General features: G+C 42.2%; 1 protein-coding gene across 4 annotated transcripts in view; it reads right to left on the reverse strand.

Moving 5' to 3' along the window:
* Positions 1-280: 280 nt before the first annotated feature.
* Positions 281-27,261, reverse strand: part of LOC130274118 (cytochrome P450 7B1) — a 279,901-nt gene continuing 252,920 nt past the window's right edge. For all 4 annotated transcript variants that reach the window (XM_056522037.1, XM_056522040.1, XM_056522039.1 and 1 more), the window contains one exon: positions 281-2,094. In XM_056522037.1, coding sequence (XP_056378012.1) covers positions 1,798-2,094 — 297 coding nt within the window. In that variant the 3' untranslated portion in view covers positions 281-1,797. The remainder of the gene's footprint in view (positions 2,095-27,261) is intronic.

The following is a 27,261-nucleotide window of genomic DNA, read 5'->3' on the forward strand; positions in this document are numbered from 1 at the left end:
GTCACGCTCCGCCCCTCAATGCAAGCCTACGGGAGGGGGCGTGATAGCTATCACGCCCCCTCCCGTAGGCTTGCATTGAGGGGTGGAGTGTGACATCACACGGGTGTGTACACACGCCGCCAACCCTGCGATCGACCTTAATCAGACCCGGAGCGAACACACTCCGGGGACTGATTACTAACGGGGTGCCGTGTGCATGATCGCGGGCGTCCCCAGCTGCGGGACTCCTGCGATCAGGCATCTTATCCCCTATTCTTTGGATAGGGGATAAGATGTGTAAGCACCGGAGTACCCCTTTAAGCAAATTCAAATAAAATTACAAACTATAATTTATACATTTATAGACCTTAATCTACACATTTGGTGTCTGTGAGGGACAGTGTAAATCCATTTTGCCAAAGTCTAAAAATGGTATATTCAATAGTGCCCCTCTGTCTAGGCTTCTACTCACTTAAACCACAAAATAGGCTGGTTTGACAACATCTGTACTGACTAATAGACTAATTCTGTGCTGGTTATTTTTTTTTATATATATTGTTAGTGCAACAGGTGTACTAGAAATAAAAGATAAAATTATGGATGCTTACAGTTGCCAATAGGGGGAGCTTAACACATACTATTAAAATTTTGAGTTCATTACATATATTGGCCTCATTTACTATTGCAAACCCGACATGTATTGTCGGGTTGTGCGCCAGATTCTGTCGCATTGCACCAGAAATTCTCTCTGCGCCAGATTTTGCGCCAGAATTTGCGCCAGAATTGAAAAAACCCAGACTAACTCTCTATTTTGCTAAGAAAACCCGAAAAAGGGGCATGGTCGCCAGGAAAAGCGGCGTGGTCTCTGAAAAGGGGCGTGTTCCTGACATTTTCACAAAAACCCAACATATTTACTAAGGTTTCCACAGAAAATATGGCGGATTTCAGCTGAGGAAAACCAGACAGATCAGAGCAAAAAGCTAAATGTAGGGAAAGTGGAAAATGTAGGGAAATCTTAGTAAATACTGTGGAAAATAAATTGTAGGGAATAAAAACCCACAAATAAAACTACACAACACTCTTAGTAAATGAGGGCCATTGTATATATCAAGCCCCTTAGTTCTAGCTAGTGACTGCTGCAAGGGATTCAGGATTTAAAAATGGAAAAAATAAAAATAAAAAAACACACCATGATATTTACTTTACATTGACTTTAAGTTTTAAAGTATTGGAGGTGAATGAGTTGGAGTATATTTCAATTCCAGCTGAGTAGTTACAGGGAATAGTGTCTACAAACTTAGTGTCATATGATTAGGTTCACGCAGACAACCCTGCTCCTTGCCAGCACTTGGCTGAGACTGGCCATTATACTATAACTTGGGGGGGGGGGATAAGAAAATTTTGATTTTTTTTTTTTTAGATAAAAAAGGGTTGGGGTGGAGTTACCCTATAAATATGTTAATTCATAAAAATCTATGCTTAAAAGATCCTCTACTCAAAAGTCTAATGCTGCTACTTTAACCATAAACCAAAAATCTATCTAGCACCTCTGTTGTGATTTTCTAATCTGCCATCTTAAGTAATAATGGACCGACCATTTTGCATTGTAAAAAGAAAATGACATATAAGACATATAAATTACAGTGAAGACTCATTAGCTATGGGAGCTCTACTGTCCTACCAGATTAGACACTTCCATAATTCCTAATAGAAATGTTTATATATATATATATATTGCCAAAATAAAATTGATCTGATAGCTTTAAATTGATATATAAAGTAAGTGGATTTTCTAGCCTTGAAATAATAAAATAAAAATCAATAATCATACTTCCGGGGTTTAAAACGAAAGGAAACATCAGAATTAGGCAGGAGTATTCCGAGTCCTGAACGGCTGTTATCTTGGCCTAATGTCTTATAATCAACCAGTTCCATGTCCACATATGTGAGAAGAACAGCAAGAAACTGTTTTATTTCATTCACTGCGAAGAAACGGCCAGGACATATGGTTGATCCAGAACCAAATGGCATCAGGAAAGCTTTCAGTTTTTTGCCCTTTTTGTAGAAGGCTGTTTTCTCCTTTCCATCTTCTACAAAGCGATCATATTTATATTCCTGGGAAGAAAAAATGGATATGTCATTTTTTTAAAGTAGATATATACAATTCAATTTATTTTCTATCTCTCTTTCCACCTCTTTCTCTATCTTTCCATTCAAAAAAGTAAGTACGGTAACTACTCAAATCCTGGGGGAAAAAAGATTCATTTGCTAACCCCTAGAGAACACAGGACATACTCATACCTCCTGCTCCCGCTGTACTTAATAAATAAAAAGAAAATGGAATAACACTGAATTTATAACTATGAGTCAAATTAGTGAAAAAAGGTAGAATAGTAGATATGTTTGTAGGACACTATAAGTAAGTTGTCAAATATAAACATATTTGCACATAGGTTTATGCTATGAAATTCATAAAGCTTCCAATCATTGCGGGAGAAAACAACACGGAAAATAATTATACAGTAAACATATCACACATACAACAGGAGCTCACTGTCCGTGTAATCACACTCTGTATGTATAGAAAGAATTACCAAGAACAATTTCACAGAACTTAAATGCCTGGTGATCCCATCCTCCTCACTGGAAAGCAGCCCATTAAAGGGGTACTTCGGTGGAAAAAAAAATTGAAAATCAACTGGTGCCAGAAAGTAAAATAGATTTGTAAATAACTTCTATAAAAAAAAATCTTAATCCTTCCAGTACTTATCAGCTGCTGTATGCTCCAGAGGAAGTTCTTTTCTTTTTGAATTTCGTTTCTGCCTGACCACAGTGCTCTCTGCTGACACCTCTGTCCATGTCAAGAACTGTCCAGAGCAGGATAGGTTTGCTATGGGGATTTGCTCCTGCTCTGGCTAGTTCCTTACACGGACAGAGGTGTCAGCAGAGAGCACTGTGGTCAGACAGAAAAGAAATTCAAAAAGAAAAAAACTTCCTCTGGAGAATACAGCAGCTGATAAGTACTGGAAGAATTAAGATTTTTTAATTGAAGTAATTTACAAATCTGTTTCACTTTCTGGAACGAGTTGATTTAAAAAAAAAATTGTTTTCCATCGGAGTACCCCTTCAATATGCCAATGGTCCGGGAGAGCTGCTCTGCATTTTCTTCTTACTAGAATAATTAGTGAAGGGCTAAATGGGATGAAATTGTTCACACATTGTGCACTCCTCAATAAAAACACATACTCCCTGACCTATCCTAATCATTGTAACTAAAACCTACTGTAGTACTACAGTACTTTATGGTACAATGAGTCATGTCATTCAAAGTAAAATTGGTAGCACAACAACAAAAAAACTCATATAGGGTTGTGGGCAGAAAGTTAAAATGTTTATGACTATTAGAAAACAAGTAGGAAAAAACTAAAGTGCAAAAATGAAAAATTGCTGCATCCTTAAATGGGTATTCAAGGAATGTTTTTATTATTTGACTATGCTACAGGGGTTTAAAGTAAGGCTAGGTTCACACCACAGAATTTTCGTACATGTTTCCGCATTGGAATTCGGTATGGGGATTCCCATTGAATTCAACGGGATTCTGCTGCGCTCTGCACACGGCAGAATTTCCATGTCAGAAATTCTGAATGCTGTGTCCGTAGAAAGAATGAACACATTTCTGTGGACCCCTCACGGAATGCCTTAGCCATTCCTTTCCGGTCCTAGCGCTAGCATATGCCTGTGCCCGCAGTTTGCGGAATGACCACACAGAGATTCTCCGTGTAGACATTCCATAGTGTGAACATAGCCTTAGTGTAGTTCACAATATAGTGTCTGTACCTGTGTGTGACGCTGGTCTCACAATTCTTCTGTGATTTTTGACCCAATATTTATTTTTAACAGCATACAGAATTACTAAGGTCTCAGGTTTTCCCAGGTTGCAGTGCAGCCAAAACATGGCCTCACTAGTCAGGCGTGCAAAGGGAGCCTGTCCTGCTTCAGTGACCACTGGGCGGGAGAGAGATTATTCCTCAACTAATTGTATTTTTGCAACAGCTGTAAGCACCCTGGTTAGAGAACACTGGTCTTTTGCATGGAATGCAGCTCATTTGTGTTTTTATGGGTAGGGTGGCTGATGTGTGGGAGGGAGGAAAGTGACCTCACACTTACAAACGAGGAACTATGGGATTTGTAGTTTAAGTGAACGAACTCCAACAGGAAATACCCAGTTAACAAAAAGATAGCCACAGTATTATGGTAATCTCACAACATAGCCATTTAGCCCCAAGACAAGTGCAAATCCTTCCTAAGCGTGTCCATTACTGTCTGGCAGGTACATACTAAAATCACCTTATGGTAGATTACCCCTTTAAGGGGTAAAATCATTACTGCAGCTTTTATATCCTCTTGATCAGAAATCTTTCACATGCATAATAAAAGTTTACTTACCATATATACTCGAGTATATGCCAACCCGAATACAAGCCGAGGCCCATAATTTCACCCCCAAAACCCAGGAAAAGTTATTGACTCGACTATAAGCCTAGGGTAGGAAATACATCATCTCCCCCATGTCATCATCCCCCCCCTGTCATCATCCAGACCCCCGTAACCATCCCGCCCCCCCTCCTCATCATCATCATCGCCGGTCAATCCCTTTTCAGTGGTCTTCAACCTGCAGACCTCCAGATGTTGCAAAACTACAACTCCCAGCTGTCCAGGCATGCTGGGGGTTGTAGTTTTGAAACATCTGGAGGTCTGCAGGTTGAAGACCACTGCGGCCTTTGTCATCATCCAGACCCCCCCTTTAAGTTTTCTACTCACCTCCCCTCGGTGGGAAGGAAGGGTGAGCTGGTCTGGGCCATCTATGCTGCAGGGACTGTCCGGTGGGAAGGGTTAGTCGTTCCGGGCTGTCCATTTTCACCAGGAGGGGAGGTGAGTAGAAAACTAAAGGGGGGTCTGGATGATGACGAGGGCCGCAGTGGTCTTCAACCTGCGGACCTCCAGATGTTTCAAAACTACAACTCCCAGCATGCCTGGACAGCCGATGGCTGTCCGGGCATGCTGGGAGTTGTAGTTTTGCAACATCTGAAGGTCTGCAGGTTGAAAACCAATGAAGAAGGGATTGACAGGCAGAGAGTTCACTCGAGTATAAGCCGAGGGGGGCGTTTTCAGAACGAAAAATCGGGCTGAAAAACTCGGCTTATACTCGAGTATATACGGTATGCTCATGAGTTTATGTGTTAAGCCCTAGTCTCCCTGGCTGTTTGTGGAACAGCATGTTTAAAATGCAATGTTTTCTCTGAAGAAGACTCTTTGTTCCCCTCTACCTAATCTCAGTGCTCTAGCCAATGTTCCTACCCATTTCTTCATAGTTTCTATTAGGCATGTACCAAGGAATATTACTAATAGTATTAACAGCAGTCATAAATTGCATTGAGGAAGAAAATAAAGGATAGATATCCGCCATTTTTCCAAAAATTAACTATAAGAGCAGGCATATTGGTTACCACCTTTTTAATTGGCTTTGAATACATTTACGGAGAAATCTTATTTAGCCAGTGATTGGCTGAGTGGCATAATGACATATTGTGTGTGTGACAATGGGGGCATGAGGGGAGCGTCAGGCGGTAAGTAGATGTTTACTTTTTTTTTTTAAAGGCCAAAATGTGAATGTTGCTGAAGAAAACACTTTCCCAGAGTACCCCTTTAAGGTTGACCCTAAAAGACTGGTGATATCATCATGACCATCAGGACCCATTTTTATGTACATAAATTTAACATTTTTTGTTTTATTGGACTGAATGGAGTAAAACTGAAAGTATAGTAATGGGGAAGGCAAATTAGTGAAAAAAATGTAGATTAGTAGATATTTTTGTAGTACGCTATAAGTGAATTGTAAAAGGGGTACTCCGCCCTTAGACATCTTATCCCCTATCCAAAGGATAGGGGATAAGATGTTAGATCGCCGCGGTCCCGCTGCTGGGGACCCCGGGGATCGCTGCTGCAGCACCCCGCTATCGTTACTGCGCAGAGCGAGATCGCTCTGCACGTAATCACAGGCAATACAGGGGCCGGAGCATCGTTATGTCACAGCTCCGCCTCTCGTGACATCACCGCCCGCCCCCGTCAATACAAGTCTATGGGAGGGGGTGTGGCGGTCGTCACGCCCCCTGCCATAGACTTGCATTAAGGGGACGGACCGTGATGTCATGAGGGGCGGAGCCATGATATCACGCTGCTCCAGCCCCTGTATCGCCCGTCATTACGCACAGAGCGAACTCGCTCTGTGCAGTAATGATGGCGGGGTGCCGCAGCGGCGATCCCAGGGGTCCCCAACAGCGGGACCGCGGCGATCTAACATCTTATCCCCTATCTTTTAGATAGGGGATAAGATGCCAGGGGCGGAGTACCCCTTTAAATATAAACATATTTGCAAATAGATTTATGGTATGAAATTCATAAAGCTTCCAATCACTGGGGGAGAAAACAACACTGAAAATAATTATACAGTAAACATATCACACATACAACAGGAGCTCACCGTCCGTGTAATCACACTCTGTATGTATAGAAAGAATTACCAAGGACAATTTCCCAGAACTCAAATCCCTGGCGATCCCATCCTCCTCACTAGAAAACAGCCCATTAATATGCCACCGGTCCTGGGGAGATGATTTACTTTTTATTTTTCCCAGAATTCTTAGTGGAGCACTAAATGGCTTAAAATTCTCCACACATCATGCTCTCCTTATGAAGAACACATGCCCCCCTGACCTACCTCCATATCCCTCTCCACTACCAAGCTAGATTAACCTGCTTTGTATTGATGAGGGGCAAATACCCCAAAACAGGCTGTCTGCAGATTGGCATAAATCATTCCTTCTGGAAGGGTGTCTAGCTTGCCAAAGTCTCCTGATCAGTCAGCAAGAATCCATAGTGAGTGATACACTGACAACAAAAAAATATCACCAGGATCGGATTCGGTGGCATATTAATGAGCTGCTTTGCATATTATTTTTCCCAGAATTCTTAGTGAAGGGCTAAATTGCTTGAAATTGTCCCCACATTGTGCACTCCTCAAGAAGAACATATACCCCGACTTACCGTATTTTTCGCCGTATAAGACACACTTTTTCTTCCCCAAAACTGGGGGGGGGAGAAAGTTGGTGCGTCTTATACGGCGAATACCTGCGGCCATCAACGGCTGGGACCCGTGGCAAATACAGGACATCACCGATCGCGGTGATGCCCTGTATTAACCCTTCAGATGCGGCGATCAAAGCTGACCGCCACGTCTGAAGCGAAAATAATACTAACCCGGCTGCTCAGTCGGGCTGTTCGGGACAGCCGCGGTGAAATTGCGGCATCCCTGCATGGCCGGCGTTCTCCTTCGACGTCATCATGTCGTCGCGTGCACCGTCCTGTCATCCAATAGGAGCGGCGTGCGTAGCGACGTGATGACGGCGACGGAGAGCGTGGATCCCGGGGGAGAAGACGTCCGGAGCGTCCGGGACACCACGGGGACGCGGCGACAGCGATGGAGCGACATCCAGGGCAGGGTTGACGGGTCCGGAGCGGCGGGGACGCGTGAGTTTTACCTCCTATACCAGTGGTCTTCAACCTGCTGACCTCCTGATGTTGCAAAACTACAACTCCCAGCATGCCCGGACAGCCGTTTGCTGTCGGTGCATGCTGGTAGTTGTAGTTTTGTAACATCTGAAGGTCCGCAGGTTGAAGATCACTGTTGGGTTCAGAATCTTTTTTTTTTCCAGATTTTGGACCTTTAAAATAGGGTGCGTCTTATATGTGTTTAAATCGTGTCCCATTCTTTTCTCATAAATATATGGTTATGCAAGTTTTCCTTGTGAAGTCTCCTTAGAAATGTGTGAGGAATAACCTACCTTTTCATTAGATAGGAGATGGCAAGCTGATCACGGGGGTCTGAGTGTTGGAACCACTACTGATCCTGATAAATGGGACATAATTGTCCCTGGAATGATCGGAGCACCCTGCACCTGCACCTGCACAGCCACCACTCCATTTATTCTCTATGTCCCTGTTCTTTGCATCAGTTGGGGTCCCAGTGGTTGAACCCCTATTATCAGCTTGTTATCCCCTCAGCCTATGGATAGACATTGGAATAACCCTTTAAAGGAGTATTGTGGTACGGAACAACTTATCCCCTATCCATAGGATAGGAGATAATTGTCCTCTGAGACTCCCCGAGATTTCCTTCCTGGCGCTTCCCACACAGAGCGGTGGTTGACACGCCTCCTCCATGTATCTCTATGGGAGAGCCAGAGGAACACAAGCAATGCATGTAGTGGTCAATATAGCTGTGTGCACAGAGTGGTGCCCATCCAGTGCATGGAGAGAGCTGGGGTCCCGGGCAGGAGATCATGGGGGTTTTAGCAGTCGGCCCCCTGCAATCAGACACTTATGTCCTATACTAATTTCTTTTTTTTTTTTTACCCATTGACTTCAATGCATAAAATTGCAAACCATGAGAAAACATGCAAAATCTGAATTGTGGTAGTCTAAGAAAATATTTTGGAGCTGCTATTGTAAAATAAAAACACATATTGAAGTGAATAGATTGGAGCTTCAGTACCAGAAGTACAGAACAGTTTTTCTTGCCATGTTCTATAAATAATTGGTAACTTTTGACTATTTATATGAATACTTCATTTGAAAGAAAAAAAAAGACAAGAAACTCCAAAACTTCTAAACCATAAAGATGAAATAGAGATACTTGTCTATATTTGCATTAAAGTGTACTCTTAATTTGCAAAAACTTTTTAGATATTGTACATAATAACATTATATGTTTATTCATAAAATAGATGTAACATCTGGCTCTGGCTGAAAACGAAGGGTTAAATGACTCTTGTTGGGCTGGAGCTGCTTGGAGCTCACCTCTGTCATCTGGGTGGGATCTCAGCTCTGCTACCTATCAGGAAGGTGAATCCCTGATCACATTTCTATATAAGCTAGGAGCAGTGATCAGTCCAGCGCTGTGAAAGGTTATACCTTAGCTGGCACCTCTTGCTTACTGGATACCTGCTTGTTTATTGATCTTTGGCTTTTCCCTTGACTCTTCTCTTGTTCTGCGTTCCCGCACTCTGCTTTTTCCTAGTACCGACTTTGGCTAGACTGACATTGATTTGGCCGTGTGTTTGTCTTAGTGTATCTCTGTTAGTTTGTGTGCCTCCAGCTGTTTCCTGACTCCTACTGTTTTTGTATTTAATTTTTTTGACAACGCTGCCCTAGCACTTAGCAGGGAGGGTTTGTCATCATGGTTGTAGATCCATCACTTAGGGAGGATAGGCAATAGGTAGGGACAGTGGCTGTGAGTGGGTTAGGGCTTCACTGTCTATACATGACAATACATTGGTTACAAAATGTGTATATATTGTTCCTACAGCTATTGCCTGTGTATCTCTGAGCGGAGACCAAATACAGGAAGTGTGGGCAGTAGGGATCTGTGCAGGCTCCTGCCTTGTCAATCAGCCTGCTGTGTGAGCTGCGAATGTGCACAGAGCCTTGCTTGTCCTCAGTGTATAGAGCCCTGCTTGTCCTCAGTGCACAGAGCCCTACTTGTTCTCAGGGCACAAAGCCTGGCTTGCCCTCAGTGCATAGAACCCTGCTTGTCCTCAGTCTACAGAGCCCTGCTTGTCCTCAGTGTACAGAGTCCTGCTGGTCCTCAGTGTACAGAGCCCTGCTTGTCCTCAGTGTACAGAGCATTGCTTGTCCTCAGTGTACAGAGCCCTGCTTGTCCTCACTGCACAGAACCCTGCTTGTTCTCAGGGCACAGAGCCTGGCTTGCCCTCAGTGCACAGAACCCTGCTTGTCCTCAGTGTACAGAGTTCTGCTTGTCCTCAGTTTACAGAGCCCTGCCTGTCCTCAGTGTACAGAGCCCTGCTTGTACTCAGTGTACAGAGCCCTGCTTGTCCTCACTGCACATAGCCCCACTTGTCCTTAGTGTACAGAGCCCTGCTTGTCCTCAGTATACAGAGCCCCGCTTGTCCTCAGTGTAGAGAGCCCAGCTTGTCCTCAGTGTTCAGAGCCCTGCTTGTTCTCAGTGTACAGAGCCCTGCTTGTTCTCAATGTACAGAGCCCTGCTTGCCCTCAGGGTAAAGAGCCCTGCTTGTCCTCAGTGTACAGAGCCCTGCTTGTCTTCAGTGAACAGAACCCTGCTTGTCCTCATTGCACAAAACCCTGCTTGTTCTCAGTGTACAGAGCCCTGCTTGTCCACCCACACTTTCTGTATTTTTTCTCTGCATAGAGATATACAGGCAATAGCTGCAGGGACAAGACAGCTTTTAACCACAATATACACATTTTTGTAACAATGCATATTACAAATATACTTTTATATTACATATTTATTAAACATATAATATTACTATTATCTACATTATACTAAAAGTTTTTGTGAGTGACAGGTACACTTTAGGCATCCTCCAGGCACAGATATACATGTGCCTTATTGAAAAGTATTTTGTTTTTATTACATGTAGAATGTCACTTTAACACAAATCTGTTAATGATTAAGTACATGATTATAAAAATACATACATAGGCACTTGGCAAGTATACATGGCCAGCTGTATTGTATTCTGGTAAATGGACAGCAGTTTTAAGAACGTTCTAGGCTGACAGATGGTTAATAATTTAGTATACTTCCCTGTTCACAGGATAAAGCTGAAAAACAGTGATAAATATAGCTAATTATACAGTACATATATGTTAAAGGTTAATTCTAAATCATGAATTTATAATGAAATGCAAAATAGATTGTATTATTTTAGTAATTACGATAACATCAACATCGCGGTTTAAATAGTCGCAAAACACAGAATTTCCCGAAAATCATAATCTCTGTTAATTGCAGAAGCAATTTTGATTATGAGGACAATGAAGAAGTGATGATAGGTGGGAGAAGGACCCAGGCTGCAAGATTGGGACATAATCCAGTCCACAGAAATCTCTGACTACATTGTTTATTAGGAGGAAAGATGATCTCCAGCATATAGAACAAATGCTCACATAGATTTTCTTAGTATAGAATATAGGATACGTAAAACTAAAACTGTATAGTTGGTCTTTGGCTTGATAAGATGTCAAAATTATTAAATATAGTCGTCTGTTGGTATGATGTCATCAGCAAAACCAAACCTTGTTATCTGATAATTTTACACCATTGTTATAATGATGTCATGATGATGTCATGATGTCAAGTTTAATCTGCTGATTTAAACTTGTGAGCTGATGACCTCAAATTTCTGTTCTTATGATGTCATCAACTGATGACTTCAGTGATGTGGTCGCTGATTTAAAGGGGTACTCCGGTGCTTAGACATCTTATCCCCTATCCAAAAGATAGGGGATAAGATGCCTGATCGTGGGAGTCCCGCCACTGGGGACCCCTGTGATCTTGCACGCGGCACCCCAGTTAAAATCAGTCCCAAGAGCGTGTTCGCTCCGGGTCTGATTACCGGCGACCACAGGGCCGACGGCGTGTGACGTTACACCTCCGCCCCCGTGTGATGTCACGCTCCGCCCCTCAATGCAAGCCTATGGGAGGGGGCGTCACAGTTATCACGCCCCCTCCCATAGGCTTGCATTGAGGGGCAGAGCGTGAGGTCACCCGGGGGAGGAGGCGTGACGTCATCGGCCCTGTGGTCGCCGGTAATCAGACCCGGAGCGAACACGCTCCGGGGACTGATTTTAACTGGGGTACCGCGTGCAAGAACATGGGGGTCCCCAGCGGCGGGACTCCCGCGATCAGGCATCTTATCCCCTATCCTTTGGATAGGGGATAAGATGACTAAGCACCGGAGTACCCCTTTAAGAGATATTATTCCACAGGCAAAAGTTATCTCCTGCCCTTTAGGGTATAAGCAGTGATCTTTAATTGGTGGCTGCCAGTTGTCTTTAAAGGGTACCTCTCATCAAAAAAACTTTTGATATATTATAGATTAATGTATGCAGAATAACTTTACAATTGCATGTTATTAAAAAATATGCTTCTTTCTATTTAACCCCTTAAGGACTCAGGGTTTTTCCGTTTTTGCACTTTTGTTTTTTCCTCCTTACCTTTTAAAAATCATAACCCTTTCAATTTTCCACCTAAAAATCCATATTATGGCTTATTTTTTGCGTCACCAATTCTACTTTGCAGTGACATTAGTCATTTTACCCAAAAATGCACGGCGAAACGGGAAAAAAAATAATTGTGCGACAAAATCGAAAAAAAAACGCCATTTTGTAACTTTTGGGGGCTTTCGTTTCTACGCAGTGCATATTTTGGTAAAAATTACACCTTATCATTATTCTGTAGGTCCATACGGTTAAAATGATACCCTACTTATATAGGTTTGATTTTGTCGCACTTCTGGAAAAAATCATAACTACATGCAGGAAAATTTATACGTTTAAAAATGTCATCTTCTGACCTCTATAACTTTTTTATTTTTCCACGTACAGGGCGGTATGAGGACTCATTTTTTGCGCCGTGATCTGAAGTTTTTATCGGTATGATTTTTGTTTTGATCGGACTTTTTGATCACTTTTTATTCATTTTTTAATGGTATAAAAAGTGACCAAAATACGCTTTTTTGGACTTTGGAATTTTTTTGCGCGTACGCCATTGACCGTACGGCTTAATTAATGATATATTTTTATAGTTCGGACATTTACGTACGCGTCGATACCACATATGTTTATTTTTTATTTTTTTTACACTGTTTTATTTTTTTTATGGGAAAAGGGGGGTGATTCAAACTTTTATTAGGGAAGGGGTTAAATGACCTTTATTAACACTTTTTTTTTACATTTTTTTTGCAGTGTTATAGGTCCCATAGGGACCTATAACACTGCACACACTGATCTCCTATGCTGATCACTGGCGTGCATTAACACGCCTGTGATCAGCATTATCGGCGCTTGACTGCTCCTGCCTGGATCTCAGGCACGGAGCAGTCATTCGTCGATCGGACACCGGGGAGGCAGGTAAGAGCCCTCCCGGTGTCCGATCAGCTGTTCGGGACGCCGCGATTTCACCGCGGCGGTCCCGAACAGCCCGACTGAGCAGCCGGGTCACTTTCACTTTCACTTTAGAAGCGGCGGTCAGCTTTGACCGCCGCTTCTAAAGGGTTAATACCGCACATTGCCGCGATCGGCGATGTGTGGTATTAGCCGCGGGTCCCGGCCGTTGATTAGCGCCGGGACCGACGCGATATGATGCGGGATCGCGGCGCGATCCCGCTTCATATCGCGGGAGCCGGCGCAGGACGTAAATATACGTCCTGCATCGTTAAGGGGTTAATTTTCCACTTTGAAGAAATGACCACTAGGGGTCTCCCTACCAGTCCTGGCAGCAAGCATTTCAGACTCATGCTGGAGTCCTAAACACTACGAGCTGCCAGTCTGCTTTGTTCACAAAGGAGAACACTCAGAGCTGCCAGCCTGATTTGTTCACAGCCTCTTTGGCTGTGAACAAAGCAGGCTGGCAGCTCTGAGTGTTTAGGACTCCAGCATGAGTCAGAAATGCTTGCTGACAGGATTGATCGGGAAAAATACAATAGAAAGAAGCATATTTTTCATTAACATGCTATTGGAAAGTTATTCAACATTCATTAATCTAAAATATATCAAAAGTTTATTTGATGAGAGGTATCCTTTAAGCATCTGACAGCTTCTGCTAATGGCCAGCACAGAGTGATCTCCAATGTTGGCTATTTTACCAATTTTAATGCCTTTTTTAATGCTCACAGCAGCATTTAAAGAGCATTAGGGCACATATTGGTGGTATAAGGGATGAATTTGCACAGCGAGCCAATCTATTGTCATGGCAGCCTAGCCTTTCCTAGGCCTCCATGGCTGCCATCACTGATCTGCTACTACAGCCCGCCAAAGGCTGCCTGTACTAGCAGACCATTATTGAATGAATGGATCAACGCAATGCAATAATATTGCATTGACTTCCATAGGCAAGCAAATAATTGGCCATACTAGTCCTCTAGGGCAACTAAAAAAAGTAAATAATAAAAAAAAAATTTTTCTCCCAAGTAAAAAAAATCTAATCACAGTCCTTTTTCACATTTTTAAATAACATAATGTAAAAAAAATGAAAATAAATAACTAAATAAAATTAATATATTTGTTATTAACACATGCAGAATTGTGCAAACTATTGAAATACATTTTTTGATCCTGCACAATGAACAATATGAATGAAGAAATGTAGCAAATGTTTTTTTTGGTTATATCAGATCCCAGGAAAAATAGAATAAAGCGTGATTAAAAAGTCCCATCTACACCAAAAATATTTATTAAAAATACTGTTTATACTTGAGTGAACTCTCCGCCTGTCAATCCCTTCTCAGTGGTGTTCAACCTGCGGACCTCCAGATGTTGCAAAACTACAACTCCCAGCATGCCCGGACAGCCATCGGCTGTCCGGGCAAGTTGGGAGTTGTAGTTTTGAAACATCTGGAGGTCCACAAGTTTAATACCACTGTGGCCTTCGTCATCATCCAGACCCTCCCTTTAGTCTTCTACTCACCTCCCCTCGGTGGTAAGGAAGGGTGAGCTGGTTCGGGCCATCTATGCTGCAGGGACCGTCCGGTGGGGAGAGTTAGTCGTTCCGTCTTTCCATTTTCACCGGGAGGCCCTCTTCTCCGCTCCGGGCCCGGCCTATTGACGTTGCCTTGACAACGACGCACAGGGACGTCCGTGCGCAGCAGACGTACCTGCGCATGAACGTCCTTGTGTGTACATCAAAGCAACGTCACTAGTCCGGGGCCGGGCCCGAAGCGGAGAAGAGGGCCTCCCGGTGAAAATGGACAGCCCGGAATGACTAACTCTCCCCACTGGACGGTCCCTGCAGCATTGATGGCCCGGACCAGCTCACCCTTCCTTCCCACCATGGGGTGGTGAGTAGAAAACTAAAGGGGGTGGTCTGGATGATGACGAAGGCCGCAGTGGTCTTCAACCTGTGGACCTCCAGCATGGCCGATGGCTGTCCGGGCATGCTGGGGGTTTTAGTTTTGAAACATCTGGAGGTCCGCAGGTTGAAGACCACTGAAAGAGATTGACAAGCGGTGATGATGAAGAGGGGGGGGGGATGACGAAAGGGATGATAATGGGGTGATGATGACGGGGTGAAAATGACAGGGTGATGATGATGGGGGTGAAAATGACAGGGTGATGATGACGGGGGTGTTAATGACGGGGGTCTGGATGATGACAGGGGGGGATGATGACATGGGGGGGATGATATATTTCCCACCCTAGGCTTATAGTCGAGTCAATAACTTTTCCTGGGTTTTTGGAGTGAAATTAGGGGCCTTGGCTTATATTCGGGTTGGCTTATACTTGAGTATATACGGTACCGATCATGGCGCAAATTATAAGCCCTAAAAATGCTTTATAGATGGAAAAATAAAAAGAAGTCATAGGGGCTCAGAATATGGCGATTGGGAGTACAAACATTTTTTTCATTTTTTAGTAAGACAAAATAAGGTGATCAGCATTTGCAGTTACTGGCCGTATTACACAGGTTGATATCAGCTTGTTCAAGGGAAAATAACTCTAACTATTAGGGCTGTTAGGGTCTGCCGTGTTAATAGGTCCTTACTCTCATGATGTCTCTATTTAACAGCAACACAAGATGAAGTGGTGACTTTCCCTTTGGCTGGTTTACCTATGCAAAAAGCTCCAAAGAGTATTTTTTGTATGTTTTTAATTTCCTTTTTCAAGAGTTCCAAGTAGGAGTAATGGAGGAATAAGGTAAGTAGGTAGAATTCTCTTCATAACCAGGCTCCAGTGATGGTGGATCTGCTTCTTTTATCCAGTCATCTCTGTTCTTAGCTCTTGCATGATCATTACTGACCAACATTATTAGAAAACCATGAGTGATAAAGTTATTTTAATTTCATCTGTCCATAGCTTAAATGATAAAAATTATCATCACAAAGCTCCTTCAGCCTAAAAAAAAAACACCTTCCCTGAAAACCATAAAAGAGGGCATAGTATGAATCTATGGCCGACATTTATCATTGTCTTTAGATTGTTTTTTGTGTCTAGAAAAGGCGTAAGCAGGGTTTATTTGCGCCTTTTTTGCGCCTTTTAGTTCATACATTTTTGCTGATTTTGATTTGTAATCCACTGATTTTGGCATTACACATGATATGGAAGGGTTTTATGAACTGTGCCATTTTGTGAAAAGGCGCAAAAATGGCGCAAAGCCACTGAAAAGTCTTAAAACTACACCAGCCCAGACTTAGCTTAGCTTTTTGGTGTATGTGAAGAGTGAAATTTAAGAAAATGCGAACTGCACAAAATTTATCAAATGCTCTGTGACCATTTTATAAATTTGGTGCTCCTACACTTTACCAGCACACACAAAAAAAGGTGTAGAACAATGCTTCACTGACACCTACAATGGTAAATGCTGGCCTATGAGTCTAAAACTAGAATGCTGTCTAAGCAGTGAGCTTACAGGTCCACAAGCAGGCTTTATAGAGAGGCTTATAAGGTTTTTTAAATAAGAGAATCAATGCAGAAATTAACTAACAGCATAGTGCACTCAACTAACAAAGATATGTATCTATTTTTTTATTTTATTTTTCCATGAAAAATGTGCACATAAGCTTCATAGACAATCTGTCACAATTCTTGGAAAAGATCATGTATTAAATGCAATTTTTTTTTTAGCCTACTGAGGCTTTTCAAAACATGCTCTACATTGCTGTGGAACTGTGGCCCACACTGAAGTGCAGATTTTCAATGTAGATTTTGTAACTAATTTGCTTTTTTTACATAGCAAAACCCCATTTGTGTTGACAAACACTTCAGATCAATTTTAGAGATAATCGAATCGAAGCAGATGAACCCAAATTCGTTATGAATTTCAGGATTTATTCGATTCGCAACGAATGCGAATATCCCCACAATTCTATCGCGCAAATCGCATACTTAAACTCCATTTTACAGCGTTCCAGGCTCCCAGACACCTAAAATGGCGGATCCACATGTCATTACATGGGGCAGGGGATGCTTGGAAGGTGGGAAGGCAAGGAGGGAAGGGAGTTAGGACGGGATGACCCTGAATCACATGCAGGATGCAGCCTATCAGCATTCATTGACCCCTGTGATGTCACAGCCCTATATAATCGGCAGCTCATTTCGCGGCTGCTCATTTCATGCCATACACTGCAGAGGGATAGGACGGACTGCGTGTCTCTGTGTGTTACACAGACACGCTGAATTGATTATAACACATCGTTCCACTTCCAACTGCTAGTTACATCAGCGTTGTGGACAGAGAGAAGTGCAGTGCTTTGCTTGTTCTCACTGAAAAGGATTTTTAAGCCAGCCATTAACCTCCCAGTCACTTTATTCAGCATTTCATCAGAGAGGGGCAGATAGCTTTTCGTTGCCTCATACATATCAACAAGCTGCCTGAACTTCATGAGCCTTATCACAGAGGAAGGAAAGATTTTTCAGCACAATTCTGTGTATTTTTTCCACAAGAAATTATCAGCTGCTTATATTAGTCTGTAGACGGTAAAATAACCAGCAGTTCACACCATTCTTAATACTCTGTGACAGAGTGCAATTTATTTTATTTTATTTTTTGTGTGGTGCTGCACTGCTGTGTCCTGCTGCTGTGCAAAAATACGTTTTTTTTCAATGGATTGTAGTGCATTTGTCTGCCCTCATATGTGCATACCACAAACCTACATCAAAGCAGTCTACTATTTTGTATCTGTAAATCTGTAACAGGTCTAGATACTGGGAAAGTCCAGGCGAAAGTAATCACCGGCTGGTGTTTTAAGAAAATAAGTTTTCCAAGTGTACTGTAGCGCATTTTTCCCCCTCATACGTGCATACCACGTACCTACATCTAAGTAGTGTACCATTTTGTACCTGTTAATCTGTCAATGACCTACATACTCTGAAAGTCCAAGCAATAGTATTCACCGGCTGGTGCTGTACAAAAATATAGAGTTTTTTTGCGTATTGAAGCACATTTTTCTGCCCTCATCAGTGCATACCACATACATATATCTAATTAGTGTACCATTTGGTACATGTTAATCTGTCAAGGGCCTACATACAGTGAAAGGCCAGGGAAAACTAATCACTGGCTATTATTTCATGAAAATATGTTTTCCAAGTGTATTGTAGCAAATTTTTTTGCCGTCATACGTGCATACCACATACCTACATCTAAGTAGTGTACCATTTTGTACTTGTTAATCTGTCAAGGGCCTAGATAATGTGAAAGGACAGCCAATAGTACACACCTGCTGCTGTTCTAGACAAATACTGTTTTAAGTGTAGTGAAGCGTATTGTACTCTCCTCATATACGCAATAAGTATGTCAGGAAGAGTATTGCCAGGACGTGGACAGAGGAGTGGCAGAGGTCTAAATTCATCACGTGCAGGCAGAGGTCGCAGCAGAGTAGGGGTGTGGGGCAGCCGGAGTTGCAGCGAGAGGTCTGAGCACCCGGTGTCAGCTAGCAGTCGTGTCGTGACCAGCAACCCAGCAGCCATGATTGATCAGTTCACTCGGTCATCCACTTCATCTCAAGTGAAATTCGACACCCCCAGTCAACAGTGGTTCCTCGGTGGGTTCCTCACACTCAACCCTTAGTTGGCATGGCCCTCATGCTGCTGCTGCCATCTCCAAGCTCTGTCATTGTGCTGCTCTATGGTCTCCTCATGCTCTTGCTACCACCACCAGGCTCTGTCATTGTGCCGCAATATGGTCTCCTCATGCTGATGCTGCCACCTCCAGGCTCTCTCATTCTGCTGCTCAATGGTCTCCTCATGCTAATGAAACCACCTCCACACTGTCATTGTGCCCCCATATGGTCTCCTCATGCTGAAGGGAAGGACCTCTAAGGTTGTGTTCTCTGGAATACTTCCTGTGCCATGTGCATCGCAGGAAAGACAGCGGGAGCTTAGGGAGTTAAATGCATGGCTTAAGTCGTGATGTGAGGGGGAAGGGTTTGGGTTTTTAGAGCACTGGGCTGACTTTTCATTTGGGTACAAACTCTATTCTACGGATAATTTGCACCTGAATGGAAGGGGGTCTGCTGTGCTGGGGGAGAGAATCCTGGAAGGGGTGGCTGAGTATTTAAACTAGGTGAGTGGGGGGAGGATAATAAAGCAAAGAAAGCAGACAGTGGGATGGATAGGTTAGAGAGGGGTCAGGACATAATGGTGGGTGGAGAGGAGTCCTGTGGGGGGAGGTTAAGAGCAGTGGATAAGGAGATTCATGCGTTACAAACCAGCTGTAAAAATAAATGTAGCCCGAAAAATTGTAATCCCAATAATTTTAAAAATTCCATTAGCCCCAATAACTCAATAACTACAATAAGCCCCATTAACTCAAAAAATACCGTTAGCCCCAATAACTTAAATAACAACGTTAGACGCAATAACGCAAAAAATCACATTAGCCCCAATAACTTAAATAATAACGTTAGACCCAATAACTCAAAAAATCCCATTAGCCCCAATAACTTAAATAGTACAATTAGCCCTTATAACTCAAAAAATGACATTAACCCCAATAACTCTGAAAATCCCATTAGTGAGACTATATGTGTAAAACTTAATAGAAATGTAAAGTGTATGTTCACAAATGCCAGAAGCCTAGCAAATAAAATGGGGGAGCTTGAGGCCTTGATACTGGAGGAACATATTGATATAGTTGGGGTCACTGAGACATGGCTGGACTCCTCGCATGACTGGGCTGTTAATCTGCAGGGGTTTACATTGTTTCGCAAGGATAGAATGAACAGAAAAGGTGGTGGAGTCTGTCTGTATGTTAGAAGTAGTATGAAAGTCAGTGTGAACGATGCCGTAGTGTGTGATGATTCTGAGGATGTGGAATCATTGTGGGTAGAATTACAAAAGGAGGGAAATACTGAAAAAATAATATTTGGTGTAATCTACAGACCCCCTAATATCACTGAAGAGATAGAAGGTCGGCTGTATAAACAAATAGAGAGGGCCGTCCGGGCAGGTACAGTGGTAATAATGGGAGATTTTAACTATCCAGATATAGATTGGGGCCGGGGGTTGGCTAAAACTACAAAGGGGAGAAAATTTCTAAATTTATTGCAGGATAATTTTATGGGCCAGTTTGTGGAGGACCCAACAAGAAGTGATGCCTTGTTGGATCTGATCATTTCCAACAACGCAGAGCTGATTGGTAATGTAACTGTGCGGGAAAACCTTGGTAATAGCGACCACAATATAGTTACTTTTGACTTAAAATGTAGAAAACAAAGACAGACGGGGAAAGCAAAAACATATAACTTTAAAAAGGCAAACTTCCCTGGGCTGAGGGCTGCACTACAGGACATAGACTGGGGGGAGGTGTTCTCAAATACTGATACAGAAGGTAAATGGGACATCTTTAAATCAACTCTAAATAACTATACAGCTAAATATATACCAAAGGGGAACAAATATAAACGATTAAAACTAAATCCTACATGGCTGACAAATGAGGTTAAAAGAGCAATAAACAACAAAAAAATAGCCTTCAAAAAATACAAATCTGATGGGTCAGCTATAACATTTAAACAGTACAAGGAGCTTAATAAAATCTGTAAAAATTTAATAAAAACAGAAAAAATTCTAAATGAGAGACAGGTGGCCAAAGAAAGAAAAACTAATCATAAATATTTTTTTAGATATATAAATACAAAAAAACCAAGGACAGAGCATGTAGGACCCCTTAATAATGATAATGGGGAGGTTGTCACGGGCGATCAAGAGAAGGCGGAGCTACTGAATGGGTTCTTTAGTTCTGTATATACTATGGAAGAAGGAGCTGACATTGGCCAGGTCAGTGCTGGTAACACATCATATAATGTATTGAACTGGCTTAATGTAGAGATGGTACAAGGTAAGTAAAGTAAAGTAAATGTAAGCAAATCTCCAGGGCCGGATGGACTACACCCAAGAGTTCTTAGAGAGGTAAGTTCAGTAATATCTGTACCCTTGTTCATGATATTTAGAGATTCTCTGGTGTCTGGTATTGTGCCCAGGGACTGGCGCAAGGCTAATGTGGTACCAATCTTCAAGAAGGGCTCTAGGTCTTCGCCAGGCAATTATAGACAGGTAAGTCTAACGTGCATTGTGGGTAAATTGTTTGAAGGACTTATAAGGGATTACATACAGGAATACATAGGGGATAATAGTATTATAAGTGATAGCCAGCATGGGTTTACTAAGGATAGAAGTTGTCAAACCAATCTAATTTGCTTTTATGAAGAGGTGAGTAGAAGCCTTGACAGAGGAATGGCTGTGGATATAGTGTTTCTGGATTTTGCCAAAGCGTTTGATACTGTCCCTCACAGACGTCTGACAGGTAAGTTAAGGTCCTTGGGCTTGGAAACTTTAGTTTGTAACTGGATTGAACACTGGCTCATGGATCGTACCCAGAGAGTGGTGGTCAATGATCCGTACTCTGATTGGTCCCCGGTTATTAGTGGTGTACCCCAAGGTTCAGTACTGGGCCCGCTGCTGTTTAATTTATTTATCAATGATATAGAGGATGGTATTAACAGCTCTGTTTCTATCTTTGCAGATGACACCAAGCTTTGTAGCACAGTACAGTCTATAGAGGATGTGCATAAGTTACAAGATGACTTGGATAGACTAAGTGTCTGGGCATCCACTTGGCAAATGAGGTTCAATGTGGATAAATGTAAAGTTATGCATCTGGGTACTAATAACCTGCATGCGTCGTATGTTTTAGGGGGGATTAAACTGGCAGAGTCACTGGTAGAGAAGGATGTGGGTGTACTTGTAGATCACAGACTACAAAATAGCATGCAATGTCAGGCTGCTGCTTCCAAAGCTGGCAGGATATTGTCATGTATCAAAAGAGGCATGGACTCAAGGGACATAATACTCCCCCTTTATAAAGCATTGGTACGGCCTCACCTGGAATATGCTGTTCAGTTTTGGTCGCCTGTTCATAAAAGGGACACTGCGGAGTTGGAAAGGGTGCAGAGACGCGCGACTAAACTAATATGGGGCATGGAACATCTTAGCTATGAGGAGCGATTAAAGGAGTTACAATTGTTTAGTCTTGAGAAGAGACGTTTAAGGGGGGATATGATAAACGTATATAAGTATATAAATGGCCCATACAAAAAATATGGAGAAAAACTGTTCCAGGTTAAACCCCCCCAAAGGACGAGGGGGCACTCCCTCCGTCTGAAGAAGAAAAGATTTAGTCTAAAGGGGCGACACGCCTTCTTTACCGTGAGGACTGTGAATTTATGGAACGGTCTACCTCAGGAACTGGTCACAGCAGGAACAATTAACAGCTTTAAAACAGGGTTAGATACATTCCTGGAACAAAATAACATTAATGCTTATGCAGAATTATAAAACTACATCCCTTTCCCTTATCCCCTTACACCCTTCCCTTCATTCCCCTGGTTGGACTTGATGGACGTATGTCTTTTTTCAACCATACTAACTATGTAACTATGATGCTGCCACCTCCAGGCTCTCTAATTGTGCTGCTCTATGGTCTCCTCATGCTGATGCTGCCACCTCCAGGCTCTCTAATTGTGCTGCTCGATGGTTTCCTCATGCTGATGCTACCACCTCCAGACTCTCTCATTGTGCTGCCATGGATACTGCAAAACATAATTAAGATGCTGGTCCCCAGTTTCAGAAATTCCTTTCATTAGGGTCACTTTCAGGACTCCTGATGCCACTTCCAGGCTGTGCCATTCAGCAACTATATGGTATCCTCATGCTTCAGCCACCTCAAGGCTGTGCCATTCAGACACTATATGGGCTCCTTATGCTTTCCCCACCTCCAGGCTGTGTCTCATTCAGCCAATATATTGTTTTCTTATGCTGCTGGGTCCGTCTTGGATATTACCTACAATTTTTTATGGTAGCACTAGCAAACATACATGCTCAATAAAGATTTCAACATTGATCTTTTAATGTTAGGGGTTGTGAAGCCCTCTTATGTACACATCCTGCTGCCTGATCCAGGCTGTGTGTTTCAGAAACTACTTGGCTTATGGATACTGCTGGGCCTGTGCCTAAATTTTTTGGATGTTAGCACTAACTTACATACATGTTGTATACATATTTCAATATTCATCTTTTAATGTTAGGGGTTACTAAGCCCTCTTGTGTACTTCTGCTGCTGCCTGATCCAGGCTGTGTGTTTCAGCAACTATATGGTTTAGTGATGCTGCTGGGCCTGTGCCTAAACATTTTTGATGTTTAGCACTAGCTAACATACATCTTCTATACAGATTTCAACATTAACATAATGTTAGGGGTTGTGAAGTCCTCTTGTAAACTCATGCTGATGCCTGCTCCAGGCTGGGTGCTTCAGGAACTACTTGGCTTAGTGATGCTGCTTGGCTTGGGCCATACATTTTTGGATATTAGCACTAGCTTACATTCATGCTTAATTGAGATTTCAACATTGATCTTTCAATCTTAGGGGTTATGAAACCCTCTTGTGCACTCCTGCTGCTGACTGCTCCTGTCTGTGTCATTCAGCAACTACATGGTTTAGTGATGCTTCTGGGCCTAGGACATTACCTATATATGTTTATGGTAGCACTAGGTACCATACATCTTCAATGGAAATTTCTAAATGTATCTTTTATTCTGAGAGATTGTGAGGCCCTATTGTCTCCTCATCTGCCGCGCACTCCAGGCTGTGCCATTCAGATACTATATGGTCTCCTCATGCTTCATCCACCTCCAGGCTGTGTCATTCAGCCACTATATAGTCTCCATATATTGACTGTGTATTGTAGAAAACGTGGCTATACTTGAGTTACTCTCCCAGCATTAATACCATGTTCATACTAGACAAGTAATAAAAGGAATATTACCAAGGACTAACAGAAACAGGGAACTGTGGATACTGACCACCAGCTGTTGGAATTGACTGACTATCCCAGGTAGTAGATTTACCATTTTGAAGTTCCTCAGTTCCAGTAAACTTTAAGTCGTATATTCTCTGTTGTGGTTCTTCAGTTGCAGAATTACCGTAAGTTGTATCATGTTTTCCTGTACCTCTGATGAGCTAATGTCACACAATACTCATATTGTCATCTAATGAAGGATCCTTTTCTTCAGAGAATGTATCTATTATTTTATCATTTTGAATGTCAGGTGGTATTCTGACAATTTTTGTGAATCCCTAGTGTCTACTCATGCTGTTGCCAACTCCTGGATGTGCCAATCAGCCACTATATGGTCTCCTCATGCTGCCAACACCTCCACACTGTGTCATTCAGCCACTATATGGTCTCCTCATGCTGCCAACACCTCCACGCTGTGTCATTCAGCCACTATATGGTCTCCTCATGCTGCCAACACCTCCACACTGTGTCGTTCAGCCACTATATGGTCTTCTCATGCTGCCAACACCTCCAACGCTGTGTCATTCAGCCACTATATGGTCTCCTCATGCTTCAGCCTCATCCAAGCTGTGTCATCCAGCGACTATATGGTCTCCTCATGCTGCCATCACCTCCACGCTGTGTCATTCAGCCACTATATGGTCTCCTCATGCTGCCAACACCTTCACGCTGTGTCATTCAGCCACTATATGGTCTCCTCATGCTGCCAACACCTCCCCGCTGTGTCATTCAGCCACTATATGGTCTCCTCATGCTGCCAAAACCTTCTCGCTGTTTCATTCAGCCACTATATGGTCTGCTCATACTGATGCCACTTCCTGGCTCTGTCATTGTGCCGCTCTGCGGCAGTGATTCTAAAAGCGATGCCAGTAATCTGCATGTTATTCTGAATAACAGTATTATTTCACTACCCCAGTAAACTCCATATGCGTGTTAGAACACAGCAAAGTGTTCTACACCCCTATTGAGGCTCTATGTAGGCCAGAAATAGCTGTTTTTAATATAGATTCGCTGCACATAAATGCGGATCGAAACTAATTTTTTCGATAAATTCAGAAAATCGGGCAAATCGAATTTTTCAAAAGTTCCCTCATCTGTAATTAATTTCAATATAGATCTCTTATGATCCCTGCTCTACCTGGGTGAAACACGTAGGGGTGCTTGTGTTTTCTTATTGTTTTTCTTTGTACCTTTCTTTATATGCTAATTTGAGTCAATCATACTTTTCACTGGGTATAACTATTACTGCTTTTATTTGGCCCTGCAATCGGAACACCTATAAGTGCATTTAGTTTTGTCTGTTTCTCCTGTATTATCATGGGGCCAAAATAAATTAAACTGTTATTGAACACACCTATAGCCTCACAGTTGAACATACTCTCATTTGTCCCTTGGGCATTAGGTGTTAGTTCTTAACCAATATCTATTCCCTATGAATCTCTTTTATGTTTTAGCACTATGCGGCAGTTATATGGTTGTCTATTTTTATTCATAATGGTATCAGTCTCTGTGATACACTTTGAGAGTACGTTCACACTTACGCAGATTTGATGGCCAGGATTTGATGCACAGGATTTTCTGCTGCAGTTACAAATCCTGTGCTTCAAATCTGCGCAGGATCCTGTATGTGTGAACGTACCCTTAATCTAGTTCATGTAGCACAGTCATCAGTGATGACTGCTATGCAGTAGTTTGCATCCCCTTCCCTATAGGTAGCAGCTTATTGATCGATTATACTGTAAAGTAGGGGCTATATTGATTATTTTCTTCAATAAAGTTTTACAAAAAAATATATATTATCACAGTATATATTTTATATTTTTTATATTTAATCTCTTTGTTTAATTCATTTTTTATGCATGTACTTTTTTTTTTTTTTTTTACTTATATACTCCAATAAAATAGCAGATCCATTAACGGTCAGTTTTGACTTGCATCCTTATGCCATCAGCTGTCAGTAAATATCTTGCCAATTTCATTATTGTTTCATAGAACCAGAAAGAGCTCAAGTAAAGATGATAGCAGATGGTTATGTAATCTGCCTATTACAATTTGCTAAAACATCTATAAAATGACACCCTTTTTTCCCCTGTCACACTGTCATAGTCAAGATTTTGGAGGTAATACTCCCATCATGTCTATATAGAATTTAGAGAATATAGAGAACAATGAGAATTCTAGTTTAGGCATCCTTGATTTCATCACTTTCTTTTATTTCATCATGATAAATGTAGAAACTTGCGGTGAACACTAGCAAGCGATTCTTCCATGCAACAGTTCGGTAGCAGTGACAGATGTATGAATCTTGATAAGCTTCTTTCATACATTCAATGCAGATTTTATTAGAGCAAAGGTTTAATCAACTAACTTACATTGTTTATATTTATAGAGAGGGCACAAGATTTATGGTCCAGCTTATTCATTCCAGCTATATTTCTTTTTATATAATATCTGATTTCATAAGATATTTCATGTTTTTCTAATTGGTTGATTTTCACCCCTTGTATGTATAATTGTAGAAATAAAGGAGGAGATTTATCAAAACCTGTGCAGAGGAAAAGTTGCCCAATTGACCATAGTAACCAATCAGCTTCATATTTTCATTTTTAAAAAGGCCTGTGCAAAATGAAAGAAGCAATATGATTTTTCCTTTTTGTACAGATTTTGATAAATCTCCCCCAATATGCTTATATTAAAATAGGATTGTTTGGGTTTGTGGATTGTGGTAGCCCAGTACAGGAGTTGCACCCCTGTACCTTAGCTGCCACCTTAGCTACAGAAAGGGGTGAAGTCAGTCATAGTTTGTCACAAGATAGTCCAAGTCAATCTGTCCCAAGTCAGCGTGGCTCTGCAACAAATTATCCCAGTCCACCATAAGTCCCAGCAAGCCCTGTGGTCTCTGGAGTCACTGGTCACCTCCGTGGGCCTAGCTGAGCTGTGTAGACTGTTACACCTGTCTGACTCAGTAAAGTTGCCGTTGGAGTAATTATTTGCCCCGGTGCCTAGCCCAGGATTCAGCGGCATACCTTCGGGTGGTGTAGAGGATAAACCACGCCCTGGTGTCACAAACACAAGGGGTTAATGTCATCTGCCCCTAAGGTAATTCTATCTGCCCTCATCACACCCTCACCACAACTTTTGGCGTCCAACAAACAGGATACGGCCTGCGCCTTATGCAAAAAGTACCCCCCCAGTCTGAACTGTGTCAAGTATCGCAGAGTAAAATTTGCATGCAGATGCGAACAATAATTGCACCAGAAAGTGTACGGGACTTTGTCAGTAAAAAGTGTTTAATCCGAGGTGCTTGTGAAATAGAGGGGGAGGTGAA

This window comes from Hyla sarda, chromosome 5, assembly GCF_029499605.1.
Source record: "Hyla sarda isolate aHylSar1 chromosome 5, aHylSar1.hap1, whole genome shotgun sequence".
Lineage (NCBI taxonomy): Eukaryota > Metazoa > Chordata > Amphibia > Anura > Hylidae > Hyla > Hyla sarda.